A 27,436-nucleotide genomic window follows, 5' to 3' on the forward strand; every position below is an offset into this window, starting at 1 on the left:
TGGACAAGAATACAGCATTTTATACATTTGAGAAGTATGTCAGTCCCTCACATACACAATAACCCCAAATATTTACCCAAAACATCACACAATAGTTTAGCTATCGAGGTACAGCTGACTCGTGGCTAATCACATTGCATTACTTAATTAACCACCTGGATGACTCAAGCTAACTGCAGACAATATACATTATCATAAGCATAAACACAGCAAACCTTCAGACAATAGCAGACAACCTACCGTATTTATCGGGGTATTGCGCTCCGGCATATAGCGCGCACTCCTAATGTAGACCTGAAATTCCTGTAAAAAATTTTTTTTATTACTTACAGTTTTGGTGTCCGGTCCGGCGTCCGTCTGCGGCCTCGGTGGTGTCCTCCCGGGTTCTCCCGCGATGTCTCCGAGTCGAATCCCCGCTTACCGCGCTTAGTTTGAATGCCTCCGCCGACATATACCGAGTACAGTACACTCGGGCACGCTCGGCTTCTCACGCATAAACGTCACAGAGCGTGACCACGAGCGAAGCCGAACCTGGTCGAATGTACCCGAGTGTACTGCGCTTGGTATATGTTGGCGGAGGCATTCAAACTGAGCGCGGGAAGCGGGTATCGGCGTACCGTATTTATCGCGGTATAACGCGCTCCTGCGTATACCGCGCACCCCTAAAGTGGCCACCAATCCTGTGGAAAAAAAGTTTTTTTTGTACTTACAGTTTTGGTGTCTTGCGCGGCGTCCATCGGCGGCCTCGTCGGGTCCGGCGTCCGTCTGCGGCTTCGGGTGTCCTCTTCATCGGGTCCGGCGTCCTTCTGCGGCTTCGGGTGTCCTCTTTGTCGGGTCCGGGGTCCGTCTGCGGGCTTCGGGTGTCCTCTTTGTCGGGTCCGGCGTCCTTCTGCGGCGTCCTCCACCTCTCGTTTCCCGCGCCGAGTTTGAATACTGCGCCGACATATACAGAGCGCAGTACACTCGTGTATTGTCGGCAACACTCGCGCTCACGTCCTGTACGTCCAGGATGTGAGTGCGGAAGGAGCCGAGACTGGCCGACTATACCCGAGTGTACTGCGCTCGGTATATGTCGGCGCAGTATTCAAAACTTGGCGCGGGTATCGGCGTATACCGCGCACCCACGATTTTACCCTGATTTTCAGGGCAAAAAAGTGCACGGTATACGCCGATAAATATGGTATATCGCGCACCCACGATTTTCTCCTTATTTTAAGGGGAAAAAAGTGCGTGGTATACGCCGATAAATAAGGTAATTACAATTAACAATACAAACAGTGATCTCCCCCCTCTTCAGCCTAGTAGGCAACAAACTATAGTAGGAGTAGACTGTCCGGCTCCTACACAGTTCTAGAGGCCTGTGATCAGCTCTTTCAATTAACATGTCAAGTTCAGTATCAAACAAACCAGCAATAGTGTATATATATATATATATATACACACACACTGCTCAAAAAAATTAAAGGAACACTTTGAAAACATATCAGATCTCAACGGGCAAAAATCTCATGCTGGATATCTCAGGCCACCCCCCAATGACATCTGTTTCTGATTGTTTGGTCAGAGACATTCACACCAGTGGCCTGCTGGCAAGATACGTCAGAAGAGGAATCTCTTATCTTTCACCCTGTGGCCATCAATGCAGTGTATATAAGATGAGAGAGGAGAGGGGCAGAAAGGGGCATGGCTGGGACAGGAGGAGACCTACGGATGGCGCAGACACGCATTTAGACCACGGTATCTTGGCTCATTAGCCAGGATAATCGTGGTCTGTTCTCCGGGGAAGACAGGAGCTGGCAGGATCAAACTGTAAGAGATACAGAGAAGTAATGCACGCCACGTTCCTATGAATGGACATACACATACATACAAGGGACATACATGAATACATAAATGGACATACACAGACTGTGGCTCGGCCCTGCGCCCCCAAGGGCTCCCGCTGCTTTGTGAGCCAATAAGGGGAGAGAGACCTGGGAGAGCCGCTGGTCTCATGCACATCGCTGGATAAAGATAGGGCTCAGGAAAGTATAAGGGGATGGGGTGGGGACTGGGGGGATCCTACTGCACAGAAGTTTTTTTTTACCTTAATGCGTAGAATGCATTAACATGATACTAAGCACACACTGTTTAATTTATATTGTCCTTTCTCTTTCTGCATGTGGATGATGACACTGTAATTATTTTAATTAAAAAAAACATCTAAATACCTTTTTCCTAATCGATATATAGCAGTGATGGCGAACCTTGGCACCTCAGATGTTTTAGAACTACATTTCCCATGATGCTCAGCTACACTGCAGAGTGCATGAGCATCATAGGAAATGTAGTTCCAAAACATCTGGGGTGCCAAGGTTCACCATCACTGATATATAGCTTTCACATGACCCAGCTCTTTCCCAGCCTGTCCACATGGAGCTTTTAGTCCTCTGCTTCTGGTCTCATAATATCATTAAACTGTTTTAAATTGTCATATAAATATATGTTTGAAATCACATTTTGTGAAAAGAACATGGTGTGGGCAAGTTTCTGCCTTGAGGCCTCGTACACACGGCCGAGGAACTCGACGTGCCAAACACATCGAGTTCCTCGGCCAGTTCAGCCCTGAAGCCGCCGAGGAGCTCGGCGGGGCGAGAGCTCCCATAGAACAACTAGGAAATAGAGAACATGTTCTCTATTTCCTCGCCGAGCTCCTCGTCGGCTTCCTCGGCCGAAAGTGTACACACGGCCGGGTTTCTCGGCAGAATTCAGCCAGAAACTCGGTCGGAAGCTGAATTCTGCCGAGGAAACTGGTCGTGTGTACGGGGCCTCAGTTTAAAAGAAGGAGGTGAAGCCACCATTAATCCACAGGTACAACAGCCTATTCAAATGAATGGGATGCAGTGCCCACACAAATATGGTCGCATGAAAACCACATAATGTGAACCTAAACTAAATGATGATAGCTGTAAATGAAACTTTCCTGAAGGTGGCATAGTTTTTTATGTCTCTAGTTTGCCCTTTGGTCACTGGCCTCTTTGGTATTTAGAAGGGGAAATTGGTAATGGTAGCCTACATGTTGTCTCAGTACATATTTATTTTAATTCTTCTTTTTTTTATCAAGCAACGCAGAAAAGTCAGCATAATACAGAAATGATATTGCCCTTTTTTGTTTGCATGAACATTAGCATCACATTTCCCTCCTGCCTTCAGAAATCAGCTTGGTAAGGTTCTGTTCTTTCTGGTTTCTGTCTTTTTGCATTGTAGTCAATAGGAAGAAAATAAAACACCAAATCTATTTTGATTCCATTTCCATCTGTTTTTCCTAGTTTTGCACCTAGATCAGCACCTAAAAAAATGAAAGAGTGGAAGAGTGAAGGAATAAAATATGCTAAACGCTCAGTTAAAAAGAAGGGTTGCAGATTGAATAGTAAATTAAATATAGATAAGGATAAAAACTGCAAGCTTCCAGATTCTTTCAGTCTTTATTCCTGTTTTGTATGACTGTAGGAAAATCCCAATACAAATACCCTTATAGTCATCAAGCTTTAACATTAAGCTAAGGACAGGGAGAAAGTCTCATCACCATTTGTGGTGATGGAAGCAGTAATCAGATTTGACATCATCAAATAAATGTAACGAGGGTTAATGCATATGTGGCAGATGGGTGTAATCTAATCTAAGGTTAGATATTGATTTAGGGTGAAAATAGAGCACTGGTTAGATTCTTTATAAATATACATTTAAAGTAAACCAATCATATGCTGTATGTTCCAATATATTAATTAGGCTGAGACACTGCTAAAAATTGTGTCTCCTTTTTAAATACAAGTTACCTTCGCCAACGTAACCAGAAGTGTAAAATTAGCAGTTTAGGAACCTTGAGGCTGGGTTCACAGTATCGCAAATTTGCATGCCAGGAGATTGTAACCTGCTCTCAATGGAGCCAGTTCACACATCTCCGGAACGGCTCCAGTGGGAATTGCACAGGAGCTTTGTGCATCTTCTGGTCCATTTCAGGTCCAAATTCAGCCAGAAATTTGGATTGAAATTGGATCTGAAACGGTGAACAGGGACGCACTGGACCCCTGCTGTGAGCCGCTCCAAGCAGCAGTGTGAACCCAGCCTTAAAGTGGAAATAAAGGCTACATATAAATATGCATTAAACCTCTGATTTCCCCCCCCCCCTACACCCCCTTTCTACCTATAATGTATACTGCTGGTAAAAAACAACTGTGTAAATACCTTATTTCAATCTACTCTTATTCAGTCACAAGCTCCGGCTCCGCTATGCTGCTCAACAGGGCTGAATTCAGAAAGCCATGATGTCACCCACCGCCTTTCATTGCCTATCTATTGTCGGCACTCCCTCTCCCATATAGCAGTTGTTCCATGATACAGGGGAGAGAGGGAGCGCCGAGATCGGATTGGACAATGTAAACTGGTGGGTGACATCCCGCCTCCTGGAATTGTCAGATGCTCCATGACATAGGGGAGCCAGAGCTTTTGCATCACGTGAAAGGACTGGAGCAGAGATAAATAAGGTATTTACACACATCTGACCTGGAGAACCATGGACACCACTAGACCTCTGTGGTTTCTGCCACCAAGTCATCAGTAACAGATCCTTAAAGTCCTGTAAGTTGCGGTATCTATGGATCAGACTTGTTTTTCAGCATATCCCACAGATGCTCGATTTGATTGATATCTGGAGAATTTGGAGTTCAAGTCAACAACTAGAACTTGTTGTTGTGTTCCTCAAACCATTCTTGAACCGTTTTGCAGTGTGGCAGAGCGCATTATCTTGCTGAAAGAGGTCACTGCCATCAGGGAATACCATGAAGGGGTCTATTTCATCAGTAACAATGTTTAGAAAGGTTGTACTATATGTGTCAAGTAACATTCACATAAATGGCAGGACCCAAGGTTTCCCATCAGAACATTATCCAAAGTATCACATTGCTTCCGCTGACCTTCCTTATTCCCATAGTGCATCCTGGTGCCATCTCTTCTCCAGGTAAGTACACATACCCAGGTATCCACATGATGTAAAAGAAAATGTGATTCAACAGACCAGGCCACCTTCTTCCATTGCTCTATGGTCAATTTAGATGCTTACATGGCAATTGTAGGCGTTTTTGGCTGTGGACACTGGTTAGTATGACACTGAATCTCCTCCAGGAAGTGAATCATGAGACCCGTCACCTAATTGGCCAAAAGGAGATCTGATCGGGTTGGCCAGCAGGAGGCGCATGACGCACGCAAGAGAGGAGGGAGAAGACACATGCAGCCCGGAGAGAAGCGGTCACTACCACCCGCCATGCTGGCCACAAATTGGGATAAGTGTGGGGCCCCAACTGGTGACTCACCGACTGGGGGTGGGCTGCCCGTGACCCGGCCAATGGATAGGGGGTGCCATCCATGACCCAACAGACCGGGGGGGACGGTGTCTAGGTGGATGGTTTGCTGCCACCCCCCCCCCAAAAATAACACCAGCCACCACTGGTGCCTGCACTTTGTATCTGCAGCAGTTTCAGTTTCAGGTTTCTAGATTCAGGTAGCTTGGCGCATCTTTTGGCCGGCACAGTGCATCTCATATGCGCTACGCCGACGTAAAACAGGGAGCCCAGAACAGTATTCTCAAAGATCTTGCGCCGTACGTTGCGCCGGCTTAGTGTAAATTGGCCGGCGTAAGCCCGCCTAATTCAAAGTAGGCAGGTAGTGGGTGTGCCTCATTTAAATTAGCCGTGACCCCATGTAAATGAAGGGCCGATTGACCGGCGCATGCGTGCGCATGCTTAGAATTACGCCGCATATACTCCCTAAGATACGACGGCTCAATGCAAACAACGTGAACGTAACCTACGCACAGCCCCATTCACGTACGACTTACGTAAACGACGTAAAATTCGACGGCTGTTCCGACGTCCATACCTTAACATTGGCTGCGCCTCATATAGCAGAGGTAACTTTACGCCGGACGTAAGCCTTACATAAACGGCGTAGCGGGCGCAAGTACGTTTGTGAATCGGCGTATCTAGCTCATTTACATATTATACGTCTAAATCTACGGAAGCGCCCCTAGTGGCCAGCGTAAATATGCACCCTAGATGCGACGGCGTACTAAGACTTACGTCGGTCAAAGGAAGCAGAAATTCAGGCGTATCTTGTTCCCTGAATACCGCGCATAGATACGACGGTGCATCTTTTAACTTACGCGGCATATTAATACTGTCTTTAATTTACTAAAGACAAATAGGCTGTTTACTTTGCAAGGGAATTTACACTTTGCAAGGGGATTTTCTTTTAGCTTAGTAAATGAGGTGCAACTCTGGTGATTTCCATCATATGCTTATGTGCAAGAAAAAATACAGTTTTTTATTGTCCTTGCACGTGATTGGGTATTCTTCGGAACTTGAATTTTCACTACATTCACTAAGCTAACAGCAAACAGCTGATTTTCTTTAAGCAAATGAGCCTAGTTTAGCTATAATTCATAGTTATTCCTTACATTTTTACAATGTATCATTGATCCAGACACTGACCCAGTGAAGAAATATTCAGTACTACTGTATTCGATATATTCAAAGTACATTTTTGCGTGTGATAGATTCCCTTTAAGATGGGCACTGATTGTTACATAACTCTTCTATACAGAAGAATTACATTAACATTTTGGATGTATTTATTTTTTCCGAATTTATTCATTTACTGTATACACAAAATCAGATTTTTTTAATGAGAATGTAATTTTGTTTTTTTAATGTGTGTATATCAAGCTAAGCCTGACCCAGAAATTGCTGTTTCATTGCAGTTTGTATAACACTTATTAACCACTTCAGCCCAGGACCATATTGCTGGTCAAATATTTGCTAAAGGCCAATAGACTGTGCGCTTTGCAAGTGCAGTTGCTCCAGAGCTCAGTAAATGAGGCGCAGCTTCACTTTGGAAAAAATACCCAATCTCACTCAAGGAAAATATAAAACACAGCATTTTTTCTTTCACATGATTGGCTGTTGGAAATCAGCACAGCTTCCCCTCATTTACTCAGCTCTGGAGCAACTGCACTTGCAAAGTGCACAAATTTCCCTTTAGTAAATCCACACAGATGATTACTTAGGAACACCAACTACTGGAGCCCAGGAAATGTGTAAGGTGATGTCATGTACTGTAGAATGGATTTCTAACACACTGTAGCCTGGCTTTGGTTAGTGATAATGGCCCGGTGGCCATTGTCCAGGGCAGCAGGGTTGGATGGGGCAATGTAATGCCTCAAAGTGTACAAAATGTGGTAATGCTTTCTTTATCATGTAGCTAAATAAAAGAAGGAAGGGGGGCTGTTGAGAGGATGCTGAGTTGATGCAGAGGATGCTTAGTTGAGTTAGAAAGCTATTTATTGATGAGTAAAAAGAAAACCATCTCTCCATTCTCTTGTTTTTAGTCAGCACAGTTGAAACATACAAATAAAGCAGATGGCATGCTGTTGCCAATTGTGCGTTCTAGCAGTAGTTTTTACTAAAAGTAACAGAGCGCATACATCATTTAGGTGTACCTAGGGCAGAATAATGTCTAAATAAAGGGCATGCTTACCTACCACATTTAGTGACCAATAGTGAAATACAAGGAGTAGGCCAGAGCTTGACCATGCAAGTTTTGGTTGGCTTTGGCATGTTTGGCATTCTCGGCTTTGGGGCTAAAAAGTCATCCAAAAAATAAACAGGGTTAGTTTTTGACTTCCCAATGACTTCCTCAGTGCCAGGATCTTTCAGCCGTTCCGGCAGCACTGTGAGGTAATTTTGATCCGGATACATCCTCCAATTGAGTCCTCAATTGCTCAGTCCCTTCCATCAGGTAAGGTGACGCAGGATCATCCCTGGATCAGTAGGTCCCAACAACTCATGGGCCTACATCTTAGTTGCGAGGCCTCGGACCAACATGGCCCCGAGGCGGAAACTGCCAATACATTCCTGAGGCCAGGAGGGCCCTCAGATGAGGATTGGAAGATGAACCCCACAAAAAGGTGTCTGCCCCTTAAGTACCCTCTCCCAGAATGCACAGCGGGTTCACCACACCCTCTGGACTACTTCTGGGAAAATATGCATACCCAATGCATCCAGCCTGTTGCCTTTCCAACTATGACCAGCGGTGATAGCGATACCCATCATCAGGAGAAAAAATCATGCAACCAGCTGCACTGAGACAGAGCCACAATTAAGATACAATCCTTCTGAGCCAACTATTCCTTAAATAACTATAATTTGAACATATAGCACCCACTCATTGGGAGCAGGGTGCTACAGGTGTATAGTAACATGGGACGGTGCATTTTACAGACAGATTCTGTACATTGCACTACTGCATACAGTATCCGTCTCTTCTCTAAGCTAAGGTTCTGCCTCAATATTCACTTTCACATGAACGTGGCCCTGTCTGGTCCTGGGCATTGATGAGCCTGTACACGAGAGAAGAGGTACCCCCACGTGCACAGACACAGTAGGCCATGCTGTTTTACCTTCCTTGATTTGAGCGTAAAAAAAGGGTGAGCTGCATCTCTTTGAGTGGTTGCACCTGGGGTGTTTGTTTGGATGCACTTGCAGTGCTGGATGAAGATAAATGTGTCTTCATTTGCAAATACACTGTTTAAGTGTTTGTGACTTTTGTGTTTGACTTCACGTCTCATTATATTTCTAAGGGCTCTCCCACACGTGAGGTTGGGGGCAGTAAAACGCTGTGTTTGAGCTGTGCTTTTACTGTCTCCAACTACTACCCCTTTTAGCCGCAGAGGCAGGGCCTGGGGGTGTACATAGGATTATATTTATGTAAGCACTTCCCTATGATTTATACATTTTCTGTTTGACCATTTAAAGTGGTTCTAAAGTCAGAGGTTTTTTATCCTAAAGTGATTGTAAAGTCCTGTTTAAAAAAAACAAACAAACAAACATGTTATACTTAACTGCCCTGTGCAGTGGATTTGCATAGGAAAGCCCTGATCCTCCTCTTCTCAGGTCCCTCCTCGCTACTCCTGTCGAGTGCCCCCACAGCAAGCAGCTTGCTATGGGGGCACCCTAGCCGAGCTGCAGCTCTGTGTTTCCATTCAGACATGGATCTGCAGTTCGGCCCCGCTCCTCTCTTTCCTGATTGGCTAACTGACTTTGATTGACAGCAGTGCGAGCCAATGGTGCCCCTGCTGTGTTTCAGGCAATCAGGCAGGAAAGACCCAGATGGCCATGGGACTCGTGGACATTGCTGGACAGAGATGGGGCTCAGGTAAGTAGTATTAGGGGGTGCTTGGGGTGGGGGGTGTGCTGCACACAGAAGGTTTTTTATCTTAATGCAAAGAATGCATTTAGAAAAAAAACCTTCTGTACAACATTGTATGCATTAGGATAACAAAAAAAAAAAACTTCAGTGCGTAGAATCCCTCTAGTACCTACCTGAGCCCCATCTCGATCCAGCGATGTTGCTGGATGTTGATGTTGCGCGAGAGCCTTGGCTGTCCCGGACTCCCCTTTCTGATTGGCTGAGATGTCAATCAAAGTCAGTGAGCCAATGAGGAGAGAGAGGGGGCTGGGCAAAGCCACATGTCTAAATGGACACACAGAGCAGTGGCTCAGCTCGGGTGCCCCCATAGCAAGCTGCTTGATGTGGAGGCACTCAGCAGGAGGGAGGGGCCAGGAGCACCGACGAGGGACCCGAGAAGAGGAGGATCTGGGGTGCTCTGTGCAAAACCACTTCACAGAGCAGGTAAGTATAACATGTTTGTTACTTTTAAACAAAAAAACAAGACTTTAATATAACTTTAACCACTTGCTGACCGCCCTATAGTACATTTACTTGCACTTCCGGCTATTGGACATGAGTACATGCCAGTGGCGCAGCTAGCTCCTGCTGTCAATCTACACAGCGGGAGATTATCAGCGGGTCCCACGGACCCGATGGCCGCCAGCACCCACTGATTGTTCTGTACACAGGCAGAATGATGATCATCTGCCTATTTAAACAAGGAAGATTGCTGTTCTGTCAGTACAGAAAGCACAGATCCTGCGTTTCTGTAAAGCAGGGACACCAATCCATGCATTCCACTAGTTAAAGCACCTCTCCCACTACACTGATACACCAGCTAGGAAAACAGTTAACCATTTGATTGCCCCTGGTGTTAACCCCTTTCCAGTCATTGTCATTATTACAGTGACGGTGCATATTTTTTAGCACTGACCACTGTATTAGTGTCATTGGTCCCCAAAAGAGTGTCAAAAGTGTCAGTGAGGTATCCGATTTGTCAAACGCAATATCGCAGTCCCGCTATAAGTTGCTGATTGCCGCCATTACTAAAAATTCCATAAATATACACCATAGTTTGTAGACGCTATAACTTTCGCGCAAACCAATAAATATGTTATTTTTTGTGAAATTAGTAGCAGAATACATATCAGCCTAAATTGATGAAGAAACATTTTTTTTTTATTGAATATGTTTTAGAGCAGAAAGTAAAAAATATTGTGATCAATTACCACCAAAAAAATCTCTATTAGTGTGAAAAAAGGACATACATTTTATTTGGTACAGTGTCGCACAACTGCGCAATTGTCAGTTAAAGTAATGCAGTGCCGTATCCCAAAAATGGCCTGTTTTAAAAAAAATAAATGAGGGGACGGGGGTAAATGTTCTGTTAATAGTAGCAGCATTTTTACATAAAAAGATACATTTTTTGGGTGCAGTGTAATATTAATATTTTTTAATTAATATGTCTATGAGGGCAAATGAGGTCAATGATATCATTGTCATTCCTGCCCAGTAAGTGCAGCCAATGCTCAAGTAAATGCATGAAGACAAGAAGTGGGGGCTGGAGAAAATCAGCAGCGCCGAGGCACAAAAAAAGATGAAAATTTTTAAAAATATAAAAAAAAATTAATGTATGATATACAGCACTAAATGACCGTAAATTGCATACAATCATGGTTTACATCTACTGTTTCTTATATTAGGTTGTTGCATTGCTGCAAGTTTGAAAAATCTGTTTGTTTCACAACTGTGTATAACAAGCAAAAAAAAAAAAAAAACATCCAACAAAATAAAAAAAATATGTGCGCTGGGACATTTCGGTTCTTGTCTTCGGCGAGCGTGCATCAACTATTAAGGAGGCATCCATCAGTTTTATTATTGAAGTGTCCAGTGGCAGTGAAAAGACTCTGCTGAAAGAAATGGCAGTGCAGTTGTCACTCCTGGTCACGTTATTGTGATAAATGAAAGGTTAGCCGAGACATGGCCCTAGCAACCAGATTTCCTCTACAAGCTAGAGGCGGTACCTCACTCTGCTATCGGTGCCGTGGCCAGTGATGCACCTGCTGGCTTTCAGAGTGCATCTCATGTGCTGGATGTGTGAGCAAGGACTCTCACTCAGCCTCTGATGCTTTTTTTTTTCTCTTTCTCTTTCTTTTTTTTTTTTCTTGTTGTACTCAATCTGGCAAGTGGAGGGGCTGCTTTCAACAGAGGTGGGCTGTGGCTATTGCAGTGTGTGCTGCATTCAGAAAACCAGGCAGAAGGAACAGCGATATGTGAAGTTCTCCGCTCTGAAAACACCAGGACGTCTACTACGCTTAGTTCCTATCGTTTTTCCTCTTTTTTTTCTCAGAAGTGGGAATCCGACTCCCCTTTTTTTTTTATTTCACAGACACGCCGTATAAATAGTGCCTCAGTAGGAAGTGATAGATAGAAATAGCAGGAGGAGTTCTAAAAAATGCATTTGACGCTGCCAGGAGAGCACGGTGGAATTTAGAGGAACAGATACCATTGCAGACTAGCAACATGCCTGATTGCACTTGAGTCAAATCACTGTGAAGCCGTCTCGTATTGTAACATGCCATGTTATGGATGAATGGAGAATATAGGAATGTAGCAATGGAAATACGGGGGAAAAACCTACTGTAGAAGCATTGGTATGTAATTTTCTTTGTTTTGAGAAGAAACCGGTGACAGGTATGTATGCATTCCTTCCCTTTCCCCAAGATCCCCATTGTGTGAACTTGTATTTTCCACAATCCTTCTTCCTTGCATGCACCCCGGCCATTCCTATCAGGGGTCTGCAGCCACTGCATGCTTGTTGGAAAGCTGCTCGGACCGTCACTCCAAAGTGCTAACCCATCCGGCATGCGTGCATGACATTGTACTCCCATGTTATCATTCAAAGTTCAAAACCTAAGGGATGCAACAATGATTGATGCCAAATGTATCCGCATATGGGGAATGGGTACAGAACCAACACACATCTCCATCCTTACTTCCTTTTGGGAAGCATAGAGTTAAAAATTGACTTTTTTTTACAAAACACTTACTGCAGGGTTTCAGTGACCACATACAGTGCTGTGTGACCCTTTCGGTAACCAATTTAACCCTTACACTCCCAGGCTCTAAAGAACACTGTGATTGAGGAGAGTGGAGGAGGGAGCTGTGTTCAGTGATAATATTCTGCACACACTATCTCTAGTACACACACACAGGGCTGTTGCCTATGGCTGTGCATCATGTCAAGCAGGCAACGTTTGGTGGTGCTGCTGCTGCTGCTGCTGTTGATGTGAAATAGTTTTTTTTTTTTTTTTTCTAGTTCACCAAAGGATTAGTATTAAATTGAGATTTACAGATGCTTATGCATTTCTGCTTCTTGATTAATCTTTCAAGATGAACACCCTGCAGTTTATCTGAAAATATCAGATGTGGCATACCGTAGATTATTATCCTGAACAATTGTCATTCAGATTAAACTGTGATTTGGGCCGAGCATGATAAGAAAACTGGAAACAATTAGCACTTTGAAGTGGAAGCAAGCTGGGGCTACAGCATTGTACAGTCTAATTAAAGGGACCGAAGTCACATCTTTACAATCACCGACAAGGACAGGAATAGATTAGAAGTGTGACCGGAGGTGCATAAGGCTTAAATCGTTTTGTGATCTTTGATTTTTCTAGTAAAACTTAATACAGAAAAGCAGCATTTTTAGAATTGTTTTTTTAAGCCATGGCATGCAGTGGGTTAATTGAATTTTGGCCGGCAGCAAGATGCTAATGCTAATCATATGTTTGGTTGCACAAGAATCTAAACACCTGAGTCCACTGCTGGATGTGACCATTATTTAAAGTGGGATTCCTGGCTGGCTGAATGCATTGCTGTCATGCCATTGGTCTGCTTAAAAATTAATGTGCTTCTTTGACTTCTTTTGATCTGAAAATCCAATCTTCCCATGCTCATCTGTATTCAGTTAGCCAAGAATACAGATTGGATTTGCCTGATGTAATATGACTCGCAGGCGTTAATGTGTCTGTGCCATCCCTTCTCTCTGAGTTAACCCATCAGAAAAAAAAAGGGAATTCCAGCAATCTTCCAGAACATGAGAAGTGATTGCTGCTCTATTTGGTTACATGCAGCTTAGCTTAGCTTACATAAACAATGTAGCAGTCATCTAGAAGCTGGGGGGGGGAATCATATTTTACTACCATGACCTCAATATTTTGCTTATTTTCATTGTTTCAGTGGTAGGCAAAACAGTCCCCATCCGGCAAAACACAACTTTGCCTCAATGGGCAATAAATGCTTCCCCATTACATGAATGACAGGTGCTCTTAAGAGTTATGCTGATTCATTTAAAAGAGAATCTGCAATAAAAAAAAATTGGGGTCTGCTACTGCTGACCCTAGCTTTGTTGCCTGGATTTTATATGGACCCACTGGTTTCAGTTAACTTGGAGGAAGTACACAGACCGGTTCTGACTTTATTCATGCTTACCTGATCTGCCCACTACTTCCAGAGGACCCATACAATAGCCAGACACCTATCACTTTTAAAAGGCGTTCAGCCATGGCTGCCCCGGTATTTTTCTTGGGTATGGGTAGAAGTCACATACCATCCATAGATATGGTGTAAACCAAGTTTGAGGTTCTTTGTATTGTAGTTCGCTGCTATTGCATCCAATCATTATTTCATGTTGAATTTGAGTTGCAAGCCATAGGGATCCCATAGCATTATCTACTTTTCATAAAGTGAGTATAGTAAATCATTTTTGAACAAGTAATCATAGATCACTCTGCTTTTAGTAGACCTGACAGTCTCGTAAGTGGATATATGCCTCTGACAAGATGAATAAAAAAGGACTTTTTTCAAAGTTCATTCTCCACCTTACTGACCAACTAATTCTATATTCTCAATTGACCAACAACATCTCATTGACAGGACTATTGAGTGCATAATATCAACAAACCACTCAGTGTTGTCAATACGACTGAGCAAGACTGAGTCACATTTTGTTAAGAGACTTTCAAAATCTTAGAGTCTAGACTACAAGCATACATTATTCCTAAACCATAGACATAGAATCAGATATTGCTGTAAGAGTAAACGTGAAAAAGCAATCAATGAGTACTGTGAAATATTAGTAGTATTTCCAATAGTAAATACACTTGAGTTAAACAGGGCAAATGTACCTGAAGAATAACAGAGACAGATGTAATTTACTTATTTAGTACAGACAGATAAGTAATTGTCAATATTATGGTATACATTATACTTCATCAACCCTAGATTGCCTATAGGCACACAGATTTTGGTGCCATATATAAAACTCATCTGCTTGAGTCATCCCACCCAATATGCTTTTTTGTGTTCCTGGTCCTAGTCTGACTAGAAAACCTTATTTGACATGACAATTTCTGCTGATTATAAATATAAAATGGCCAATACTCGTATAGCAAAAAAATGCCTCTTTTCATCTAAATGCCTATAGACAGAAGCCTATGGTGCCTAATGGTAAATTCAGCCCTGTGTTTCCTACACATGAATACTATATGGGAATACTTTGCATTCACTTCTGACACACATACGCTCTCCTTGACACCCAGTGTAAAAAACATGTAATACGTCTCACATTCACACAGGTGCTTTATGAACTATTTAAAGCAGTAATAAACCAAAAATCAAAGATGTCATATATTGTAGCTTACCAATCTCTAGATCAGGGTTTCTCAACCAAAGTTCCATGGAACCCTAGGGTTCCTCCAGAGGTTCATAGGGGTTCCTTGAGCAATGAGCAGTTTCTGCCTCTAAGATAAGTTCCCACTGGCACCGTTGATCTTTTTAGCTATCTGGGGGGATTATTCTTCCCAATGTCTACAAGTGTAAGGAGCATTCTTTCAATCAACCACTACACTATTGTATCATTAGTTGTAGAATTAGTAACTTTTAGCAGGGGTTCTCAAGACCAGAAAGTTATTTCAAGGGTTACACTGTGTTGAAAATGTTGAGAAATGCTGCTTTAGATGATAAGGGCTGCATTTGTTTTCTTTGCTGGGCTTTTTTTCTTTTATTTCACCTGGTGATCTGGTCAGTACCTATCTTCTTATCCTAAGTAGGGATGGTTGGCTTGCATCAGAACTTTTAAACATCAGAAAGTTTGAAATCAAATAACGAACCCCATTGAAGTCTATGAGACCTAAATGTGAAAAATCAAAAGTGCCCATTTTGAAGGCTTATATGCAAGTAATTGTGCATACAATGGTTATGGGGATCCGGGTACTTCCCTGGGCGACATGTATCAATGAAATACATTTTGTAAAAAAATGTCATTTTTAAATGAGCAGTGATTTATTGATGCTTAAAATTAAAGTATAAAAATTAAAAATTCCTTTCAATCTAGTGCATTGAGTGTCCCCTTAGTCCACTTGTAAAGTGGCACATCTGTGCTTTGTATAGAAGCTGCTGCAGCAATAATTGCATTTATAAAGCCAAAAAAATGAATTTCCCTGCAAGCTTTATTTTGTAAGCAACGTCTTGTGGCGCCAGTCTGTATGATGAGGCCACAAAGTAGTGCACTGGAAACAAGATTTGAGATTTTTTGCATAAATTCTGGTGTCTCTACCACAGACTTTGGATTTATACTTCTGTAACTGGTGCAGAAAGATTGTTCTTTGGGTGTCGGTGGCTCCTTTACATCATAACCCTATATAGGTACTCTTAATGAAAGCAAGAATTAGCCTTGCTGTCAAAAATTGCAATGATATGCACCTGTCAACAAGGTGGGGAAAAATAGTTTGACAGTACATGCCCAGCGTCTAAATGCAAGCTTGTCAAAGCTGCTGGCTCTACAACTTCTGCCTTTCCACCTGGTGGATTCTGCCCCCTTCTGTGATTTTGCAGAATGTGCTGTACCACAATGACAGGTTCCCAGTCGCTATTTCTTTTCACATAAGGCCATTCCAGCTTTCTACCATCACGTGGACGGCAATGTTGTGACATCGTTGGGCAAGGCAGTCAGCTGCAAAGTCCACGTTACTGCTGACACGTGGTCCAGCAAGCATGGGCAGGGACGATATATTTTGTTCACAGCACACTGGGTAACTCTGCTTGCAACTCGGAAGGATGCAGGACAGGGCTCAGTGCTGCAGCTTGTTGTGCCCCCTGTCTCTTTATAGCTGGTGATTATGTGAGATTTGTCAGCTCCAACCCTCCTCCCTCTCCTCCCCCTCCTCCTTTCCCTCCCCTGCTGAATTGTCCTATGAACCTCAAGTACTCCCTGAGCATTCAAAGGGCTATTCAATGAGTCAGGCTAAAAGGTGCCATGCAGTGCTTCAGCTGGTGTGTCTAGGGGACAGGAACCACACCGGAGCAGAGATTATTGCAGCTCTTCAGGCACAGGCCCAAAAGTGGTTCACGCCATGCCAGCTGGAGACAGGAATGGTGGTGTGTGATAAGGGCACAAACCTCCTGTCTGCCCTTAGACAGGGAAAGTTGACACGTGCCATGCCTGGCATATGTCCTCAATTTGGTGGTGCAGCATTTCCTAAATAGGTACCCATGGTTTGGAAGATCTACTAAAGCAGGCCAGAAGAGTCTGTAGCCATTTTAGGAGATCATACACAGCCAGTGCTCAATTGGCTGAAATTCACCAGGAATTCCACCTGCCCGTAAACCGTCTGATTTGTGACATGCCCACCAGGTGGAACTCGACAATGCTGCAGCGGCTGCACATGCAGCAGAGGGCCATTAATGAGTACCGTGGTTGAATATGGCACAACCACAGGTTCAAATTTTTCCCCACGCCAGTGGCTGCTCATAAAGGATGCATACACTCTACTGTCACGATTTGAGGAGGACACAAGAATGGTGAGCCGTGATAATTCATGCATCAGTGAAACAATCCCTGTTGTGTTCCTGCTGGAGAAGACTGTGTGGTATTATGGACAGGGCACGCGAGGCATAGCAGTGGAATGAAGAGGAGGACTTCCTTTCCTCTCAAAGACCACTTTATGCAGACACCAGGAGGAGGATTCTGTCAGTTTTTGGCAGTTTTGGAAACATTGAAGCAGTTGAAGACATATGTCAAACAGTAAGCAATGGTTTTCCATCCCCAGAACCCTTGGGAGTAGTACGTGGCTAAGAGGCGGCAGGTCCAGATACTGTAATCCTCAGTGACCCTGAGAAGTCGGCTTCTCATGCCTCCACAAATTTGTGATGCATGGGCTCCTTTAAAGCCTGCAAGGACCCAAGAATACATGGTGTAAATAGAAAGGACCACTATTAGTTGGCAACCCTCCGTGACGACCGTTATAAGGGGAAAGTCTTAGAACTCATCCCATCCCCACAGAGCATGCATAAGATAAAATCTCTTGAGGACGCTTTAAAGAGGAGTTTATCGAACAATTTTCCCATCTTTGGTAGGTTACAGTGTCATGAAAAAAGTAGTTTTAATGCTTCTGTTGGTCAAGAGAGGAGCGGTGGAGAAGGCAGCCGCCTAAGTGATGCATTTCTGAATTTATTTTGTCCTCATAGCCCAGGGCTGACAGCTTCCACATCCCATCGGCAGTGTCTGCATCACATGGTAGATGATTATCTAGGGGCGAAAAACAGAGATGGAGAGATTGCCAGTCGACAATAGACCACTGGCCAGAACTTGCCCAGTATGCTATTAAACTGCTTGCCTGCCCTGCATCCAGCATGCTTTCCGAACTGGCATTCAGTGCTACTGATCATAGAATGCGTCTGTCCATAGATTCCCTGAATCGTCTGACTTTTATCAAAATAAATCAGTCCTGGATTACCAGTAGCTATGAAGCCCCTGATGCAGATGTCGCGGATTAAGTGTTTTTGGCATGTGGAATCTCTGCAGGACTTCCAGGCTGCCTAGTGTTGTGGGTGTTGATTTCATCTGGAAAAAACATTTTGTTGCAGGTTTCATGGGCACAATTAACACACAAAGAACACATTTTCCACACCTGTTTGACAGGGACTGTATTTTTTTACGCTGCAGCAGATGGGGCAGAAAAAGTTGCCGGATATAGTCTACAGCTGGTAGTGTGCTGCTGGCAGATGTGCTGCAAGGACCTGGGAAACCCTGCGCTATACTATCATCCCTGTCAGTGGAGGCTGTTGAGAGGTTATGAGGTATAGCAGGGACAGATTGAGGTGAGTAAGGAGGAGGGACAGATTTGTGCCCCTTTTGTGTGGCTTTTAGGTGCTCTTGCCCACAGCCTGAGTGGTGGGAGGTTAAATTCCTTGTCAACCATGTGGTACCCAAATGAATGGTGTTTTTGCCATGCTTGATGCACTTGAGACAAAAGCAACAGTGTAATCTGCTGCACATGTACTAAAAAAGCCCAGACAGCTGAGCTGTGGGAAGTGCGTTGGGAGATAACAGCTCTACAATGTGAAGGAATAGGGTGGCTGCTCTCTACTCTTCCATGATGGCTGCCTCATTGGGGTTGTGCCTCACCCTCACTTTCCTCCTCTGCTCTATCCGCCACCCAAGTTGAGTCAGTGACCTCATCATCAACTCCTCCATCCTCATTACCACTGGAGACAATACGCTGCATCTGGGGAAACATGACTGCCAATTTGTGTACCAGTGTTTTCCTCTCTCTCTGTAGGCTCACGTTCTGCCTTTCTCAACCTCAGAGTCAGAACCAACATCTAAATTGAGTAATGGCTGTGCATCATCAAGGCACAAGGGGCTGACACTGTGTTCAAATAGCTCCGCTGACTCCTCCATGCCTGATGCTGGGCAATGGCAGGAATAGCTGTGGACAAGGAGGCAATTTTTGTCATTCTGGCAGCTGCAGGGGACTGCACACCAGTCTCAGATTTGGTGACAGAGGATGAGGACAGTTTAGTAAGTCAGTCCACCACTTCCTCTGCATGCTGTGGCAGGATAGCACAGGCAACATCACTAAACAGAGGAAATGATGCCCTGGCTGAGGACTGACCACATACACCTTTGCCTGTGGACACATACGTTGCTGGCCCCCTTACAGTGCTATGGTAATGTCTGCCTCTCCTTTCTGTCCTCCCAGACATGATGGGGGGAGTAGGGGGTGCTTATTAACAAAAAGTAATAAATATGTGTAAATGTGTACATGGATGCACTTGAATCAATGGAAAGGGGTGTTTGGTGCACTTTCATTTTAGTATTCTCTACACAGACACACTTCACGGATACACTATAAAATACTGCAATATACATGCGTCAAACGTGCAGTAACACACAGAACTATATGGCGTTAAACTTGCACTAACACAATGAAATATACAGCGTTAAACTTGTAGTAACACACATAACTGTATGGCATTAAACTTGCAGTAACACAATGAAATATACAGCATTAAACTTGCAGTAGCACACAGAACTATATGGCCGTAAACTTGCAGTAATGCAATGAAATATACGGCGTTAAACTTGCACTAACACAATGAAATATACGGCGTTAAACTTGCACTAATGCAATGAAATATACAGCGTTAAACTTGCAGTAATGCACAGAACTATATGGCGGTAAACTTGCAGTAACGCACAGAACTATATGGCATTAAACTTGCAGTAACACAATAAAATATACTGTGTTAAACGGTCACTCACACTGACTGTACTATCCCTACATTCAAACTAATGTAAAGATGAATGATCGCACTACACTCACAATGACTGAACTATACCTACATTCACACTAATGTAAAGATGAATGGTAACACTACACTCACACGGAACTATCCCTAGATGCACACTAAACTGATATTCTACACTGACAGTAGAACCCGAATGGAACACTATAGCACACTGTCTAATAGCACTGAACAGAGCCCTGTTATCTCTCTCTCCATGTCACTACCACACTACAAATGGCCGATAAGGAAAGAATTATTTTATAGTGTGGGGCGGGAGTAAGAGCAATGAGCCATGATTGGATACAGTCATCATGACAGCATAGAATCATGGCTCTGACAGTGCTCTGTGCTCTGATTGGGCGAAGCTTTCATTGCTTCATCCAATCAGGGCTTTCAATGCACCGTGCAGTGGTGCAGTGCATTGTGGTTGTTTGGCGGACCGAACAAACGGTCGAATGACCCCATAATTTGGTTGTTAGGAGACAGTCAATGTTCGGCCCAAACTCATGCTCGGGCCAAACTGTTCGCTCATCCTTAATTTTAAGGTATCTACATGCTGGATGAAGTAGTAAAAGAGACATCTTTGGACAGCAGCATTGTCAGTCTGGGAGAGGAAAGTGTTAGGCCGGGTACACACGGACAAACATGTATGGTGAAAGCGGTCCGTCGGACCGTTTTCACCATACATGTCTGCCAGAGGGCTTCTGTACGATGGTTGTACACACCATCGTACAGAAGTCCGCGCGTAAACAATACGCGGGGCGTGTCCGCGGTGTCGCCGCGTCGATGACGCGGTGTCGCCGCGACAATGACGCGGCGACGTGGGCGGCCCGCCTTTAAAATGCTTCCACGCATGCGTCGAAGTCATTCGACGCATGCGAGGGACGGCGGGCGCCTGGACATGTACGGTAGGTCTGTACTGACGACCGTACATGTCCGAGCGGGCTGAATTCCAGCGGGCTGTTTTAAAACAAGTCCAGGAATATTTGCCCGCTGGGAAAAGGCCCGGCGGGCAAATGTTTGCTGGAATTCGGCCCGCTCGCGCCCACACACGACCAAACATGTCTGCTGAAACTGGCCTGCGGGCCAGTTTCAGCAGACATGTTTGCTCGTGAGTATGGGGCCTTAGACTAGCAGATTCATATGGGCTCAATTAATAAATTGAAGCTGAACTCGAGCTAACACATTATACAGGAAATCACACAGGAAAGAATACAGGAAAAGCTGACCATTTTAAGCACCCCTGTCAGTGTTAAATGGTCTGTCTCAACCCTCTATCTGCTACTTTGTCTGGATAGCTTGATCTGTTAAAGGAAGTTGAACATTTAATGGCTGGATCACCAGGTGAAAATAAAGCAAACAGCCTAAAGGGGACATCTAATAATTGGTAAACGGTAATAATACATTTTTGTTTTTGGGTTTACTATAGATTTAAGTTTATAGTGTGAGTTGGTTCGAAGTACATCTTCATTTTGGTAGCCTCTAAGATGGCCAATCATGTGACAATTTGATAGATTCAAACTTTTGATTCAATTTTTTTGTTGTCAAAATTCCAAAGCAAATGAAGAAATAAAAAAGTGCTTTTAACAAACTGCAAGGAGAAGGAAACTAAAGAGCTGAGGCAGTGCCAGATGCTTTTGACAAAAACTGCCATAAATTTCATTTTAACATGATCCTTCAATTGAAACTGTTCATGTGCTGGCCAAGCTACACAGTTGGCTGATTTCTGGTAGTCAATCAAATTATTGGGTGGTAGATTGCTTAGTTCTGGCGATTACTTGCATTTGTACTTGTGGATTAAAAGTGGCTGATATTGACTGAAAATTGTCATGTGTGACCAGCTTAAGGCAGGCCTCCCATTTAACATGCAGATGAAATTGAGTATTTCTATCTATCCTTTATCTATTCACATTGCCTTTCTCCCAAAAGCTTCGACATATCTTTTTTGTAGACGCACTTGTCTTTATTAAATCAAACAGTATTGTACTTCTGAGTCTAGTGACACATGCTGTTTGTCTTGTTTTACAGTAGTTGAGTTGTACACAATATTGATTGCCTCATTGTCTGTGGGAAAAGTTACTTTGGCTTGTTCAGTGGCTGAGTTCAGGCATTTCTTCTTCAAATGTGATATGATGGTGGATTCATCTAGATGGCAGCCCAGCAAACACTTGATATATGTGTACTAGAAATAGAAGTCAGATTGCCAGTCTATTATTTTGGACTGGTATAAAAAACAAGTTAAAGGGAATACAGCCCTCACTGTTACTACATCTTGCAATGAACCATGATAACATAAGTCCCAAACCTTTAATTAAAAAGACACCATCACCTTGCCTAATCGGGGCACAGTGACAGTGTCTATGCAAAACTCTGACCCCACCCAACCCATTGCTTCTCACCTTGACAGAACTCCTCAATGGTTGCTGCTGATAGCTTAACTGACAAATGTACCAACTGAGACAGAGCAAGATGAGTATCCTTAAAGGTTAGTATCCATGAGTCAAGGTCGGGGGCAGCCTTTGTAAGGTCTCATGAGGCCTTTGATCAAGGGGAGAAAAAAGCAGCTTAAAAACACACCTAAAGTCATGCTTTGAAAAAGTGTTTAGCTGAGTCAATCGTTTGGGCATTTATTCATTTCATTGTCCTAAATTATAATTTATTCTGGCTATTGGAATGAATGAATGCTCAAGCTCTAAACGCACCTAAACACTTTTGCAAAGCGTGACTTTAGGCAAATTTTCTAAGCTGCTTTTTTCTCCTCTTGATCAAAGGCATCTAGGGGAGGAAAAAAAGGCCTTACAAACGCTGCCCCCCACCTCGACTTTTAGACATGTCTGCACTCATTTAGGTGCATTCAGCATTTTTTCTGCCCAAACGCTACTCTCCTGATCAGCAGATTGTGGATGCAATATCAGGCTCCTGCAGACTCTCAATGTTGCTGTCCGCTTGTACCTTCCGTATAGGCAGAAGGTTACTGGAGAGCATAAAAATCAATGATCTTGTAGTTCTTCACAGTTTCTGAAGAACTACAAGCTGTCTGCCGTGGTGGCAGACAGTAGTTGGAGTTCATTCATTCACAGATGTCAAATGATGCGGCTGTATGGGTGGAGCCTTGCATGGTCACATTCTTTTTAAATTGTAAAGCAACAGATCCCTTGCCCACTGTCACAGCGGGGGATGCGGGGGGCACAGGCAGATGCTCTTTGGTAAGATCTTACTGTGTAACATGTTACATCTTACCAAAGGTGACATTTTCCTTTCAACATGCTCCTTTCCCTCTCCTAAAACCTATGCTGATTAAGCTATGTAAGAAAGGTGTTTTAGCTCACATATTTTCAGCCCACTCTGGTTCGGGCATGTAATCCCTCGTGTCAGCCTGCAGTAGCTGTAGACAGACAGTGAAAAAGCTTGACAACATCTGCAAAGTGGTATCATCAACCATAGTCTCCTATTGCTCATCCGTTGTTGGCGCTCCTTCTTCTCCCCTGCATCCACTGCTGGCTGACATAGGGGAGCTGGATCATGTGAATGGACTGGAGCTGGCTGGGAATAGGTAAGTATATACATCTTACACAGCTTAGTCAGTGTAGGTGTTTGAAGAGGGGAAGGAGCATTTTTAAGAGTAGTTAGCTTTCGCCTGAAATGCTACTTTAACCCTTGTAGTGTGAGGAGGCCTCGCTATAATGGCATTTCTTGCCAGTGCCCAGAGTTGCACTTTAAGAGAAGTAAAAAGAAGCAGAAGATGCTGTGAACAACATCAAAGGAAGCAGAGAGCTGTATAAAGCTCAAAAGCCACATGCCAGGAACCCAAGTAGTTTGTGATCTTTTATCCAGAATAATTTAAGCGTAATCTTTTCAACATAATGTTATTGATGAGAAATATTTCTAGATATCTATTTCACTGTGCCTTAAATATAAACCATTCTTAATAAATTACCAATGTGAATTCTGGTCTGGGATTTTATATTAATTTTACTGCTTACAATGACTCAAGAGAGTGGCACTCTGTGAAGTAATACATGTGTATTGCATAGAATTATTAATAAGAAGCAGCAGACACATCCAGATCCGGATGTCTGGATTAAAGATCCCTATGGACAAGCAAAATAGATCACTGTCATGGTAGCAGTGCATTACACATCCTAAATCCATTACCTCATTGGACAAAGGCTGATCATTATTCCATTGTTTTTCTGTATGTCCCCTAAATCAATTGTGTTTAAAGCTCCATTGGGGTAGAGATTTTTGCTTAACGCTGCTATCATTTGACTTTCAGGTGGACAGTTTTGGATAGAATTACACATGTATGTATATATCTCTCCTCTTTCCTTAGTTTTGCTTTGTGTATTTGTTACACAGAGCACATTTATATTTGTATGTACATGTGTATTTTTTTTTCTCCAGGTTTTATTTTGAACATGTGTTGTGGGACTGAATGTCTATTTGTAAAGCTCAGGCTCCTTCAATTCTGTTAATGTTTCGCACTACCCCACTGCTCATTTGATACTCCTGTATCTAAAACAATTTTTCTGCAAACTGTTGACACATTGTGGGAGATTTACTAGACCTGGAGCACACATAATCTGGTGCATCTGTACATAGTAACCAATCACAATAACTTCAGCTTGTCCAATTAAGCTTTGACAATCAGGCTCACACTGGTGCGATGTGTGAACCACAGTGATTCCTTTGCGGGTTCCAGTATTGCATCTGACTTGCAGGCAGTTCACACAGCTCTCTGCGAACCGTTGCGGGTGTCAATATAAAGTTAAAGGCACCCCTAAATCAGTTCATAGAACGCAGGGCGAACTGTGAACACTGCTGGCTACAGCTGGCGGCACTGATTGTGTGGAAGTTGAATGTAGTGAACCATGTGCAAGCAAAAATTCAGTTTTTTAATTCTTGCATATGACTTGGTAGACGCATGCTTGGAAGCATTGAACTTCATTTTTTTCAGCACGTAGTTGTGTTTTACGTCACCGCGTGTAGGCGTGACGGACCATCAGTCAGCTTCATCGGTTAACTGATGACAACAGACCATCAGACCGTTCTCATCGAATGGACTGATCGTGTGTACGAGGCTTTACAGATTACAATTTATAGGGTTGTCTACAAAATGAATACTTAAAATCAGCAAACAAAGTCTACCCAGTCTTAATGCCTATGATTAATATTGGTACATTGAGGTCATCTTATAGTAGATCCACAATTGTGCTCAAAAGTTTGCATACCCTGGCAGAAATTGTGAAATTTTGGCATTAATACTGACTACAGGCTGCTCTCCAAAAAGACAGTGTGGTTGTTTTTAAGGAGCACAATTTAACGACACTTGAACAAAAAAATGCCACTTTAACCTGTGTGTGCCACCTTCTGTGTCTGTACCAAGGCCAACCACAAACTTTTGATCAGGGCCATTTGGGTTATTTCTGTTATTATGATTTAAAAAGGATCCAAAAAACTATGTGATACTAAATGGCTTCATGTGATTGCTATCCTCACAATTCCCCTCACTGACACCAACAAAGGGACACAATTCCTCTCAATGACACTAATGATGGGGCACAATTCCTCCCACTCACACCAATCATGGGCATTGTTTTTTTTCCACTGCTATTATGACCTTTTCTACTCCCAATGGCCGCAGTCCGACCCCCCTCCCCTTCCCCTAAAGTCTGAAGGACAAGACACTGTCCCTTTGGTTGCAAAGTTTGGAGAACCCCGGCATATACTTTAAAGCATTTCTAAATTTAAGAAAACTGAAATGTATTATATTGCAGCTTACCAATCCTTAGGTCTGGTGGTTGCATCTGTTCTCTTTTTGTAGGCTTTTTTCTTTTATTTTCACTTGTTAATCCTGCCAGTAACATACTTCCTGTTTTAGGATGACTACACTCACTCCTCCACTGTATTTATGGACCAGTAACGTAACTACCATTAGACAGTAGCATTGTCAACCCAAACTGAATCTAGTGAAGGACTAGCAAATTTAAACTAACTTTCCATAAGTGACCTAACAAATTAAAACCTAATAACAGCTAACAGAATTTAAAAAGTTGAATGTTTTTGTGGATAACATTTTTAAACGTAAATGTTTTTAACTTTTTTGTTTGCTGGACAGCTTGGTATTATAAAGGTAAAGTCCATTTTTCCACTTAGACCTGCAGTATATTGCAACTGTAAACCATTAATCATAGGTGCAATGCACAGGCAGCTGCAGATTCTTCCTCTTGCCCCAGGTCTGTATGGAGGTACAGGTACGGATGTACAGACCTACAGCTTTGGGGGTGTGGTGATATCACTGCACTTGTGCTCTATTAAGATCTACAGATCCCTCTGAAAGGTGGTAGATTAGACTTGTAGGGGCAGATCCACGTAGAATTGCATGGGCGCAGCGTATGGGAGATACGCTACGCCGATGTAACTTACTTTTTGATGCTTCGAATCCAGAAAGAATTTGTGCCTTAAGTTACGGTGGCGTAGTATATCTCTTGCGGCGTAATGGCGCCTAATTCAAAACGGCGAGTAGGGGGGCGTGTTTCATTTAAATGAAGCGCGTTCCCGGGCCGAACGAACTGCGCATGCGCCGTCCCTAAATTTCCCGCCGTGCATTGCGCTAAATGACGTCGCAAGGACGTCATTGGTTTTGACCTGGATGTAAATTGCGTCCATCCCGATTCACGAACGACTTACGCAAAAAAAAAAATTAAATTATACGCGGGAACGACGGCCATACTTAACATTGAGTACGCCACGAAATAGCAGCTTTAACTATACGCCGAAAAAAGCCAACTAGAGACGACGTAAAGGAATGCGCCGGCCGCTCTTACGTTCGTGGATCGTCGAAAATGGCTAATTTGCATACTCAACGCGGAAAACGAACGGAACGCCATCCAGCGGACGCCGAAGAATTGCATCTTAGATCCGAAGGCGTACGAAGACGTACGCCTGTCGGATCTAACCCAGATGCCGTCGTATCTTGTTTTGAGGATTCAAAACAACGATACGACGCGGGAAATTTGAAAGTACGCCGGCGTATCAGTAGATACGCCGGTGTACTCTCTCTGTGGATCTGCCCTGTAGTCTTTCATTCACAGATTCCATAGTAAAGTGATCTTGAGTCAAGTTATCACACAGTTTAAACAACAATGTAAGTGTAGTATCCCTAAACAGCCAACCAGTAATCATCTTGTCCATATCTGACTTCAAGAAAGTAAATTCGAATAAGATCTGCAATTAAGAATTAAGAATACTTTAATGCTGTAAATATGCAGATTTAAAAAAAATATATATTTAGAATGCTATTACATAACCCTTAAATTTAGGATTGCAATTTCTCACTCCACTCTAGCATCCCGGTAGCACACTAGGCAACAGCTAGTTTACCTGTGCCCTAAAATGAACGTATATGGCAACATGCCTTAGGGTTTGAACAATTGTGACCTGAGCACCCTATGACTCTGCCTGCAAGGAGCAGAGATAGGGAAACTTCTGCACAGTACACAGCACAGTTTTCTTCAGGTTGCAAAACTTGATTAAAAAA

At 43.3% G+C, this 27,436-nt stretch overlaps 1 protein-coding gene across 1 annotated transcript in view; it reads left to right on the plus strand.

Annotated features, from left to right (window-relative positions):
* LOC120931361 (protein unc-13 homolog B-like) overlaps positions 1-27,436 on the plus strand; it is a 292,922-nt gene that overhangs the window by 263,250 nt on the left and 2,236 nt on the right. The window contains exon 8 of the mRNA XM_040342718.1: positions 24,173-24,200. Within this exon, the coding sequence (XP_040198652.1) occupies positions 24,173-24,190 (18 nt within the window). The 3' untranslated portion in view covers positions 24,191-24,200. The remainder of the gene's footprint in view (positions 1-24,172; positions 24,201-27,436) is intronic.

This window comes from Rana temporaria, chromosome 3 (assembly GCF_905171775.1).
Source record: "Rana temporaria chromosome 3, aRanTem1.1, whole genome shotgun sequence".
NCBI classification, from domain to species: Eukaryota; Metazoa; Chordata; class Amphibia; order Anura; family Ranidae; genus Rana; species Rana temporaria.